Genomic DNA, 12,888 nt, shown 5'->3' with positions numbered 1-12,888 from the left:
CTCAGTAAAAGGCACATGGCAGCCTGCTTGGAGTTTGCCAAAGGGCACCTAAAGAACTATCAGACCATGAGAAACAAGATTCTCTGGTCTGATGAAACCAAGCTTGAACTCTTTGGCCTGAATGCATCACATCTGGCGGAAACCTGGCACCATCCCTACGGTGAAGCATGGTGGTGGCAGCATCATGCTGTGGGGATGTTTTTTAGCGGCAGGGACTGGGAGGCTAGTCAGGATCAAGGGAAATATAAATGGAGCAAAGTGCAGAGAGAGATGAAAACCTGCTCCAGAGTGCACAGAAGCTCAGACTGGGGCGAAACAACCCTAAGCACACAGCAAAGACAATGCAAGAGTGGCTTCGAAACAAGTCTCTGAATGTCCTTGAGTGGCCCAGCCAGAGCCCAGACTTCAACCCTATCGAACATCTCTGGAGAGACCTGAATATAGCTGTGCAGCAACGTTCCCCATCCAACTTGACAGAGCTTGAGAGGATCTGCAGAGAAGAATGGGAGAAATTCACCAAATACAGGTGTGCCAAGTTTGTAGTGTCTTACCCAAGAAGCCTCAAGGCTGTTATTGCTGCCAAATGTGCTTCAACAAAGTCCTGAGTAAAGGGTCTGAATAGTTATGTAAATGTGATATTTTATTTACTTTTTAAATACATATGCAAAAAGTTCTAAAAACCCATTTTTGGTTTGTCATTGTGGGGTATTGTGTGTAGAGACCCTGGGTCTCGACCCCGCCCTGTGCAACTGGGTCCTGGAATTTCTGATGGGCCACCCCCAGGGGGTGAGGGTAGGAAACAACATCTCCAGCCCGCTGATCCTCAACACTGGGGCCTCACAAGGGTGCATTCTCAGCCCTCTCCTGTACTCCCTGTTCACCCATGACTTCGTGGCCATGCATGCCTCCAACTCAATCATCAAGTATGCAGACGACATTACAGAGGTAGGCTTGATTACCAACAACGACAAGACGGCCTACAGGGAGGAGGTGACAAACTTTTACAGATGCACAATCGAGAGCATCCTGTCGGGCTGTATCACCGCCTGGTATGGCAACTGCTCTGCCCACAACCGCAAGGCTCTCCAGAGGGTAGTGAGGTCTGCACAACGCATCACCGGGGGCAAACTACCTGCCCTCCAGGACACCTACACCACCCGATGTCACGGGAAGGCCAAAAAGATCATCAAGGACAGCAACCACCCGAGCCACTGCCTGTTCACCCCGCTATCATCCAGAAGGCCAGGTCAGTACAGGTGCATCAAAGCCGGGACCGAGAGACTGAAACAGCTTCTATCTCAAGGCCATCCGACTGTTAAACAGCCACCACTAACATTGAGTGGCTGCTGCCAACATACTGACTCAAATCTCTAGCCACTTTAATAATAAAAAAAATAATAAATAAATAAATGTATCACTAGTCACTTTAAGCAATGCCACTTTATATAATGTTTACATACCCTACATTACTCATCTCATATGTATATACTGTACTCTATACCATCTACTGCATCCTGCCTATGCCGTTCGGCCATCGCTCATCCATATATTTATATGTACATATTCTTATTAATTCCTTTAAACTTGTGTGTATTAGGTAGTTGTTGTGAAATTGTTAGATTACTTGTTAGATATTACTGCATGGTCAGAATTAGAAGCACAAGCATTTCGCTACACTCGCATCTGCTAACCATGTGTATGTGACCAATACAATTAGATTTTAAATGATTTGAAAAAGTCAAAGAATCTGAATACTTTCCGAATATACTGTATATACAGTTGAGTATAAAAAATCATTAAGGACACCTGCTCTTTCCATGACATAGACTGACCAAGTGAATGCAAGTGAAAGCTATGATCTCCTATTGATGTCACTTGTTAAATCCACTTCAATCAGTGTTGATGAAGAGAGGATTTTCAAGCCTTGAGACAATTGAGACATGGATTGTGTATGTGTGCTATTCAGAGGGAGAATGGGGAAGACAAAAAATGTAAGTGCCTCTGAACGGGGTATGGTAGTAGATGCCAGGCGCACCAGTATGTGTCAAGAACTGCAACTCGGCTGGGTTTTTCACGCTCAACAGTTTCCCATGTGTATCAAGAAAGATCCACCAACCAAAGGGCATCGAGCCAACTTGACAACTGTGGGAAGCATTGGAGTCAACATGGGCCAGCATCACTGTTAAACGCTTTTGACACCTTGTAGAGTCAATTAATTAACATAAACACGTTTACCATCTCCTGGCTTCCTACAAGCCACTGACACAGCCTTTTGGAACATCTACAATTTAAAATGTCTAATAAATCCATTTAATATAGCCCACACCATCATAATAAATCAATTATTTATTTTAACACAGGTCTAAAGAGACATGATATGAAGAAAATGTAGTCAATTTCAGAAGAACAGAAGAGCATCATCTGAGTTGTCCTTATGTTAGGTCCTGACCTGCTATGCCATTTGGCTGTGGGCTACACAAGTTCATCTAGCACACAAGATTTTATTAGAATTCTGTGATATTATTTTATAAGAATACAATTGAACACAGCTGAATAAAGTAGAAAGGATATTTCCTCCAAATGATTTCCGATGGAGTGAGGACATACGTCTATTCTGTGTTGAGAGGTTAACAAAGAAATAGGTACTCCTATATGCTTAATTTATATTATTTGTTGGGCTATTAATCAAATGTTATATACACATACTAGCAGATGTTACTGCAGGTGTATGCTATTTCCTAGTTCCAACAGTGCAGTAAAATCTAACAACACAAAACGAATCACTCCTGATTCCTGCTTAGAAGCATCAATTAAAGCAGGAAGCACCAGTGACTCGGTCTATACAAAAAGTGGTCAGATGAAGCAAATGTTAAACTACAGGACTGTTTTGCTAGCACTGACTGGAATATGTTCCGAGATTCTTCCGATGGCATTGAGGAGTACACCACATCAGTCACTGGCTTCATCAATAAGTGCATCGAGGAAGTCATCCCCACAGTGACTGTACATACATACCCCAACCAGAAGCCATGGATTACAGGCAACATTCGCACTGAGCTAAAGGGTAGAGCTGCCGCTTTCAAGGAGAGGGACTCTAACCCGGAAGCTTATAAGAAATCCTGCTATGCCCTCTGACGAACCATCAAACAGGCAAAGCATCAATACAGGACTAAGATGGAATCGTCCCACACCGGCTCCGACGCTAGTCGGATGTGGCAGGGCTTGCAAACAATTAATGACTACAAAGGGAAGCACAGCCGAGAGCTGCCCAGTGACACGAGCCTACCAGAAGAGCTAAATAACGTCTATGCTCGCATCGAGGCAAGTAACACTGAAACATGCATGAGAGCATCAGCTGTTCTGGATGACTCTGTGATAAAGCTCTCTGCAGCCGATGTGAGTAAGACCTTTAAACAGGTCAACATTCACTAGGCAGCAGGGCTAGACGAATTACCAGGACGTGTACTCCGAGCATGCACTGACCAACTGGCAAGTGTCTTCACTTACATTTTCAATCTCTCCCTGTCTAAGTCTGTAATACCAACATGTTTCAAGCAGACCACCATAGTCCCTGTGCCCAGGAACACAAAGGTAACCTGCCTAAATGAGTACCGACCCCTAGCACTCACGTCTGTAGCCATGAAATGCTTTGAACGAGAGCTCACAGTCCTCGGGAGCGACCTGTGTCGGCGGCACTGTGGTATTTTCAAAGCGGGCAAAGAAGGTGTACTCGATCATATTCCCAGTCACCTTCCTGTGGTTAAATACGGTGGTTCGCACTTTCAGTTTTGCACGAATGCTGCCATCTATCAACGGTTTTTGATTTGGGTAGGTTTTAATAGTCACAGTGGGAACAACATCGCCTATACACTTCCTGATGAACTCAGTCACCGTGTCAGTGTATACGTCAAATGTTATTCTCAGAGACAACCCAGAACAATCCCAGTCCACGTGATCAAAACAATCTTGAGGCACATGGACTCCGATTGGTCAGACCAGGGTTGAATAGACCTTAGCACGGGCACTTTCTGTTTGAGTTTCTGCCTATAGGAATGGCGGAGCGTGACCGGATTTGCCGAAAGGAGGGCAGGGGAGGGCCTTGTAGCCCGTCCGGAAGGGAGAGTAACAATGGTCAAGAGATTTTGAAGTACAACTACTACAGGCAATGTATTGATAAAACTTTGGCAGCGTTTTCCTCAGATTTGCTTTGTTATATCAAATCAAATCAAATGTATTTATTTAGCCCTTCGTACATCAGCTGATATCTCAAAGTGCTGTACAGAAACCCAGGCTAAAACCACAAACAGCAAGCAATGCAGGTGTTGAAGCACGTTGGCTAGGAAAAACTCCTTAGAAAGGCCAAAACCTAGGAAGAAACCTAGAGAGGAACCAGGCTATGAGGGGTGGCCAGTCTTCTACAATAAATAGAGGACTGGCCCAGCTACAATAAATGCAGCCTCGGGATATGCTGCACATCACAAGCTCATGGGCTCTCATGAAGTGTTTGACTTGATTTTTTAACACATTTGAATTGATGTCAGAGTGATTGAAGGGACAATATAATGCTGAGTACCAGTCAGTTAGCAAGTTTGGTAGACTACAAATGACCATCAGTAGCATCAGACTGCAGTTTTGGAGAAGCTTAATTACCGTGACTAAGCGGTAAAGTGGAATTTGACTGCGGTCATGACTCGTGACCGCCGGTGTGGCAGTAATACAGTCCTAGGTGTTCATAATGTTTTTGGTGTGTACAGTTGAAGTCGGACGTTTACGTACACTTAGGTTGGAGTCATTAAAACTCGTTTTTCAACCACTCCACAAATGTCTTGTTAACAAACTATAGTTTTGGGAAGTCGGCCAGGACATCTACTTTGTGCATGACACGTCATTTTTACAACAATTGTTTACAGACAGATTATTTCACTTAATTCACTGTATCACAATTCCAGTGGGTCAGAAGTACAGTAAGTTGACTGTGCCTTTAAACAGCTTGGAAAATTCCACAAAATTATGTCATGGTTTTAGAAGCTTCTGTTAGGCTAATTGACCTAATTTGAGTCAATTGGAGGTGTACCTGTGGATGTATTTCAAGGCCTACCTTCAAACTCAGTGCATCTTTGCGTGACATCAAGGGAAAATGTATTAATTAGTACTTGCAAAACCCCAGTCTCAACATCAACAGTGAAGAGGCGACTCCGGGATGCTGGCCTTCTAGGCAGAGTCTAGTGTCTGTGTTCTTTTGCCAATCTTAATCTTTTATTTTTATTGGCCAGTCTGAGATATGTTTTTTCTTTGCAACTCTGCCTAGACGGCCAGCATCCCAGAGTCACGTCTTCACTGTTGATGTTGAGACTGGTGTTTCGCTGGTACTATTTAATGAAGCTGTCAGTTGTGGAATTATGAGGCGTCTGTTTCTCAAACTAGACACTCTAATGTACTTGTCCTCTTGCTCAGTTGGGCACCGGAGCCTCCCACTCCTCTTTCTATTCTGGTTAGGGCCAGTTTGCCCTGTTCTGTGAAGGGAGTAGTACACAGTGTTGCATGAGATCTTCAGTTTCTTGGAAATGTCTCACATGGAATAGCCTTAATTTCTCAAGAATAGACTAACAAGTTTCAGAAGAAAGGTCTTTGTTTCTGGCCATTTTGAGCCTGTAATCGAACCAACAAATGCTGATGCTCCAGATACTCAACTAGTCTAAAAAAGGCTAGTTTTATTGATTCTTTAATCAGCACAATAGTTTTCACCTGTGCTAACATAATTACAAAATGGTTTTCTAATGATCAATTGGCCTTTTAAAATGATAAACTTGGATTAGCTAACACAAGCCGTTTCCAGCTACAATAGTCACTTACATTAACAATGTCTACACGGTATTTCTGATCAATTTGATGTTATTTTAAAAGAACAAAATATGTGCTTTTCTTTCAAAAACAAAGACATTTCTAAGTGACCCCAAACTTTTGAACGGTAGTATATATAGATAGTATAATTTAAAATGTCCATACAAGTGTGGTTGTCTAACTTTTACTGTTTCAAAATGACATTGTTCAAAACAAGCTGCAGTTAACTACTGCTCTGCCATCAGCAGCTCCAGGCATTCGGCTGGCTGCCCAGGCTTGGATTCCATTGCCATCTATTACATTGCTTGCTATTTGGGGCGACTACAGCACTACAGCACTGATATTTGCAGTATTTCATCACATGATTTTCACAGCACAAAGTAAATGGACTGTCCTGGGGCGTTGAAATGAATGCACAGGTATTCTGGGTCTGCTCTATCAGGTACTGAACAGATGGCGCTAAAGAGTAAATTACAATGAATAATAATGACATTGGTTGCCTGAGACCTCAACCAGACAGTCACACCCATCAACAGTCAAAGGACAGAGGAACACACCAGTTAAAACATTTGTTGCAGATCCGGTATTTCCAACAACTAAAAAACATGGCTCTGTGCCCCATTTTGAACAATGCCATTAGATGCTAGCTATTGGACACAAGCTACCGGCAAACTAGCATACCAGTAGCTAGCTTGCTAGCTTGCCTGCCAATCAAGTCTTACTAAGGTTACTGGCGAGCTCATCATGCTTGTGACATTATGCTAGCTAGCTATCCCCAGTTAGATCATTTGTCTCACTTGTCGCTTGTGTGATTGTTGCGTTTTCCCTGTGCTTGTGTCACCGATGCACTCGGGAGCTGGCTGTGCGCTCTTCGTTCTCAAAATATAACTTTTGGTCATCAAAACAGTGGCAACATGTGCGGCAGTGGTGATTCTATTTTTATATGCAAAAGGGAAATCGGTCTATCTATGCTGTCATTCAAATGCACAGAACACTTTATATATTGCCTCAACGAAACAACCGTTCTGCGTGTGGGCCTTGTTGAGTGCGAGACTGTGTTTGTGTCTCTCTGTATCTGTGTCAGAAAACTACAACGAGGATAAAAAAAAAATGTTAGGTTTTGGATACAAAATACTTCAATACAGAAGAAAGGAAGAGGAGGAGGGGAGATGGAAAGAAAAAGGAGGAAATCACAGGGGACGGAACACTATGAACACAGAGATCTAATTAGCATAGCGTCTTCTTGTGTCCTTCTTTTCCTCGTCTAACATTTCAATAGCACTTAGTACAAGTACAAGCTTCAAGGATACAGAGAGAAAGTGGAGTTTTTCAGAAAACTAATATTAGCTTGAATTCATGCAGCAGACATTTTTGAGTGATTACTTTATGGAGGGATATGACTAACTATCAGCTAGCAAATCAAAAAGCCACACAAACAGCTGATGCCATTAATTAGTTACAGCTAGTCTATATGCAGGGACTCGGCCCTCTGTGTTTGACGACGTCATTATGCTGGGTCTATCTTTAATCCACTGAAGTACTCGTATATATCAGACCTCGTAGAAAGAACAGAGCTCTTATTAAGTTGGAATCCTTAATGGTGAAAACAGCCACGTCCGTTTGTGATATTACAACAACAAAGAAGTCATTTCAAACAACGAACACTGTTTTTTTCCCTCTGACATCATTATACGCGCAGTAGAACAGCAGCATGTGTACTGCCAAAAAACTATTCCCACGATGCACAAAGCTCCCCAGCTCTGCTTCGTCAACAAAGCCAGAAGAATAGCATTAGACCAGGGCAATCAGTCTGTACTCTCTTCTCCAGCAGGAATGCCTCTGTTTATGTGGTCTTTCCGGTGGCCACGCCCGCAAGCATTTGCGCACATACGCAGACACATACATTACCTCCAGTAGGAAGGGTTCTGTCTCTGTAGTTTTGCCCGTGGCGACACACTGGAAGGTGGCATTCTGCCCTGCATTGACCTCCACATCCCCCAGCCGAGAGAAGTGGGGAACCTTGTCTGTATAGAGAAATAAAGAGAGTGAGAGAGATCCTCTGTGATACTGATGCACTGACAGTTCATTACTATCATATTAATACACACATTAGGAACACAGTCAACACACACAGAGGACGAGGGCATCAGTGCAGCACAGCTCTCCAAGCCTTGCCTGTGGGCTCTGACTTCACAAAGACACTGGCTGCTCGAGCAAACTTAGTTTCCCCTCTCAGAGTTCTGCAGTATGTCAGAAGAATTTCCCTCTCTGTGCACAGACATCAGTGCTCGCAGTACAACTGTAGGCATTGCTCTTATGGAAGTACACGTACAGTACACTTATAAGAACAGCTATCATTTTTTTTATTTCGACAGATGAACATTTAGCGTTATTCTGTGTTCTATCCCTCCTAAGAGTTCAGTTGCACTCTTAGGCAACATTTCTCCCCTCGTAAAGACTGAAGGAAAATGTACACTGAAAAACATCATACAAAATAAATTCCAAGAAAAACTCAATGTAGAGACTGTTGTGGTATTCCTGTTGTCTCAATAGCCTAGCTCTTCTACTGCCTCACTGTACCAAAGAGCTAGCTAGCTGTAATAACACCTTGTATTGTGTGCTTTGTGTTGCATAGAAATAGAAGAAGCTGGTTAGAACACACTAGTCAAGTAAAAAACTTGACAGTATCTGAAATCACAGGGATTTGACTTGATGGATTTACAGTGGTAAGAAAAAGTATGTGAACCCTTTGAAAATACCTGAATTTCTGCATAAATTGGTCATACAATTTGATCTGACTTTCATCTAGGTCACAACAATATACAAACACAGTCTGATTAAACTAATAACACACAAACAAGTCTACGTTTTCATGTCTTTATTGACAGACATTCATTAAACATTCACTGTGCAGGTGGGAAAAGTATGCGAACCCTTGGATTTAATAACTGCTTGACCCTCCTTTGGCAGCAATAACCTCAACCAAACCTTTTCTGTAGTTGCGAACCAGACCTGCACAATGGTCAGGAGGAAATTTGGACCATCCCTCTTTACAAAACTATTTCAGTTCAGAAATATTCTTGGGATGCCTGGTGTGAACTGCTCTCGAGGTCATGCCACAGCATCTCAATCGGGTAGAGGTCAGGACTCTGACTGGGCCACTCCAGAAGGCGTATTTTCTTCTGTTGAAGCCATTCTTAATTAACTTCTGTGTTTTGGGTCATTGTCCTGTTGCATCACCCAACTTCTGTTGAGCTTCAATTGGCGGACAGATAGCCTAACATTCTCCTACAAAATGTCTTGATAAACATGGGCATTCATTTTTCCGTCGATGATAGAAAGCTGTCCAGGCCCTGAGGCAGCAAAGCAGCCCCAAACCATGATGGTCCCTCACAGTTGGGATGAGGTTTTGATGTTGGTGTGCTGTGCCTTTTTTTCTCCACACATTGTGTTGTGTGTTCCTACCAAACAACTCAACTGTAGATTCATCTGTCCACAGAATATTTTGCCAGTAGCGCTAGTATTCTGAGATCTCTTTTGTTCGAGACATGGTTCACATCAGGCAATGCTCCTTGTGAATAGCAAACTCAACATTTCTGAGTGTTTTTTACAGGGCAAGGCAGCTCTAACCAACATCTCCAATCTTGTCTCATTGATTGGACTCCAGGTTAGCTGACTCCTGACTCCTATTAGCTTTTGGAAAAGTCATTAGCCTAGGGGTTCACATACTTTAAATTCACATACTTTTAAATCTATATTCAATATAGACAAGACAAATACAATAATGTGTGTGTTATTAGATTAAGCACACTATGTTTGTCTATTGTTGTGACTTAGATGAAGATCAGATCAAATTTGATGACCAATTTATGCAGAAATCCAGGTAAATGTAAAGAGTTCATATACTTTTTCTTGCAACACACTTGTCAACCTGGAGTTCCTCAAAGATCCTCTAAGAACCTTAGGGTTCTCGGCAATGAAAAACAGCCCCAAAAGGTTCTTCAAAAAACTTGAGCAGTGGGGTTCATCGATGGAACCCCCATTGTTGCTGGAGTTCTTCGGGTTACTTCGCAATTACAACTGAAGACGCTCATGCCAAGTTTGAATGCGACAACAGTTAAAAAGGTAAGTTGGGTTGATGTTCGGCTCTGAATATGTATCAAAATATTTATATAATAATATAAAGTACTAATGAATAACGAAGACAATTATGGTCTTCTGTGAATAGCTTTCATAACGTTACTATAGCATTAGTTCAGAAGAATTAACGCAAATATTAGAAAGCCGGGTTTGACCGTTGGCTTTGTATGAGCTACAGTACAGTACGCAGAATTAGGTCCTATCTACGCAGAACTAGGTTTGTATTATTTTCTGAACTATATTCTGCTCCATATATTGTATATCGTTTCCATAAAGCCAACATGACTTTACACTCTTTGACGTTAGTTTCCAATCTAGAGCAGTTCTCACTTGTGTGAGAATGAACTAGCTAACGGGAAGGAACTAGCTTGACGTTAGCTAGCTAACTAACTAACCAACTAACTAATTAACGTAAACTCGTAAATCGCCTTGGTCCGTACAATTGCCCTTATTTTAGCGCCCCAATAGCGTAATACTTCCAGATCAACTGTAACATCAATTACATGGCCTAAACGCTGCCCGTTTCTGCATAACTCAAGCAGGCAATGAGCTCCGTCGGGTCTTTTTAAAAATGGCGGGTGGGGAAGCAAAACTAATGCGTGATAGTGAGAAGGAGAGGAGATGTGTGGGAAAACTGCTTTTTTTCACTCGATCTGTCCAACTTATCACCTTATCGCCTCTAAAATGTAAATAAAACACTATAAAGAGTTTATATAATGTGTCATTACATACCTATTTGAAGGTTTGTGTCGAATTTGAATCGGGTTTTTAGGGCAGTGCTAAAGTGATCTTAGAAGTAAACAGTGGCTTTGAGAATGATGATCGCATGCAGTGATGACGCAAAAAAATGACTAGGTATCCCCCCTTACCCCCGTCACTGTCCATTTCTAGTTTTTAAACGATGAGAGTTGTGCTACACCTGGTGGAGAGAGATTGTAAGACAGAAATAGTTGCTTTATGTGTGCTGTACGTTACGACATGAAATGTCAAGATGTAACAGAGGGTCAGTTATTTTCAACTTTTCTCCAATACTATAGAGCCATTACCATGTCGATCAATGCTTGAATAGAAACCTAGTTCACACCCCCGATTTTGACATCAACACAGTCGCTACCGTCCCATTAGTTTTCTTTGTAGCCTCGTTTGAATGTTGCGGTTGCGCACATTTGTACGAAGTAGGTTGAGTTTACGTTAACTAAGGACGGAGACCTATCCAGAAGAGATGTTACAACAATCTGAATCATCAATTGGGTGCTTCCTCTTTATAGAGCCTGCTACAGCATGCAATACTATTATGAATACTATTATGTCCTTCAGAATCCAAGCACAGTATTGCCACGCAGCAAAATGTTGCGTATATTCTTTCAAGTCAGCCTGATAAAATATTGAACAATGTGTGTACAAAGCTTGAAATGTGATATTAGGCCTGTATGGCAGTACTTTTACTGTTTGGCAGTACTGTATGGGCTAGTGCTTTCTCCAATATGTTCTTCTATTTTGCATTCAATTGTATGTCTATGTCATTCATCTTTCAATATCTATTTAATATACATATATTTTAAATGCGTGTAAGACTATTCTTTGACACATTGTCTCTTCCTTTGAAATGTTTATAGGACAGAACATGAACACAATGCAATTGGGATCAAGAAGAAGATATGTTGTAGGAGAGCTGCATTTGAAGTGTACATTTAACCTACAAAGCAGTCAATACAACTGAAATGTATTAGCATAAAAATCTCCTCAGAAATGAATGAAGTCTACGGAATGGATATAGACAAAAAGATCATTCAAGGACTAACAGAAGTAAAGAGACGAGGCAGGGGTGAGGACATCATCCTGCTATTTCCACAGTCCCTGATGGACAATACAGCAGAGGTAGAGAGACGAGGCAGGGGTGAGGACATCATCCTGCTATTTCCACAGTCCCTGATGGACAATACAGCAGAGGTACTTGCTCTTGTTCCTTCCCTTTCTCTAATGTATAAAGCTACAGTTGAACATTTGTTATGTTCTTTGTTAATTGTACATGTATTAATCTTTTCTTACTTTTCACCTCTCCCCACTCCTTTATTGCACATCAGCGGAAATCCATTTCACCATGAAATAACGCTGGCCTTTGATGGGGAGAACATCCACAGCCTAGAGGACGTCCTCGTGGGACTTGGGGCTCTACTAGGGCTTTTCAGTTAAATTTCCCAAAAATGTCAGAAAAACACTTATGTTCTGAAGTTGCTGTGTTCTGGGGATAAGAGAAGTTGGGGCGGTCATGAAGATAGCAAACTTCCTAACCTAACACACACACACGGTAAAGCAGAACAATCTATATTTAGCGTCAAGTCTACAATATTGTTAGTTTACCTATGATTCATTTTAATGTATGTTGTTTTCATTGTACATCATTATTTTATTTTAAAAAATTTAATGTAATGAAAAGCACAATACAAAGTAAATGTATAATTTATTATGGTCTGACATGTCTGCAGAAATCTTGCAATTTTGTAATGGGTTTTGTTTGGTAAATTGTTCTGTAAATATGAATTCACATTTGTGGTGCCACTAAATAAACAACAAATTATTTAAATCAATATTGTTAATATTGTTTTTATTATAAAAATATTTGATTATAATGGAGGGAGGGAGGTATAAAAAATGAACCCCAAAAGGTTATTTGAGGAACCATGACTTTTTAGAGTGCACTGTAACTAACCGGTACGAGGCCCTATCAAACTTCTCTGAAAGGCTACAATGATCTCAGTGGGTTCTGCCTCAGCTATACAATGACTATAGTGGTCCTAATTGTCACCCTTCTATAAAAGCTGGCTATTACATACCTGCAGTCTCCTCTGCTTCAGCCTTAACCCTTCCCTTATGTTGTGGGACAAGTTATTCATCACAAAAATACTA

The 12,888-nt window shown here is 41.5% G+C and overlaps 1 protein-coding gene across 14 annotated transcripts in view; it reads right to left on the bottom strand.

Moving 5' to 3' along the window:
- The window catches only part of LOC110489412 (receptor-type tyrosine-protein phosphatase U), a 276,455-nt gene that overhangs the window by 97,239 nt on the left and 166,328 nt on the right, over positions 1 to 12,888 (bottom strand). For all 14 annotated transcript variants that reach the window (XM_036970735.2, XM_036970740.2, XM_036970741.2 and 11 more), the window contains exon 5: positions 7,750 to 7,865. In XM_036970735.2, coding sequence (XP_036826630.1) covers positions 7,750 to 7,865 — 116 coding nt within the window. The remainder of the gene's footprint in view (positions 1 to 7,749; positions 7,866 to 12,888) is intronic.

This window comes from Oncorhynchus mykiss, chromosome 30 (assembly GCF_057628025.1).
Source record: "Oncorhynchus mykiss isolate SJ-2025 chromosome 30, ASM5762802v1, whole genome shotgun sequence".
Classification (NCBI taxonomy): Eukaryota; Metazoa; Chordata; class Actinopteri; order Salmoniformes; family Salmonidae; genus Oncorhynchus; species Oncorhynchus mykiss.
The sequence above is the reverse complement of the archived record's forward strand: the minus strand, read 5'-3'. Positions and strand labels throughout refer to the sequence as shown.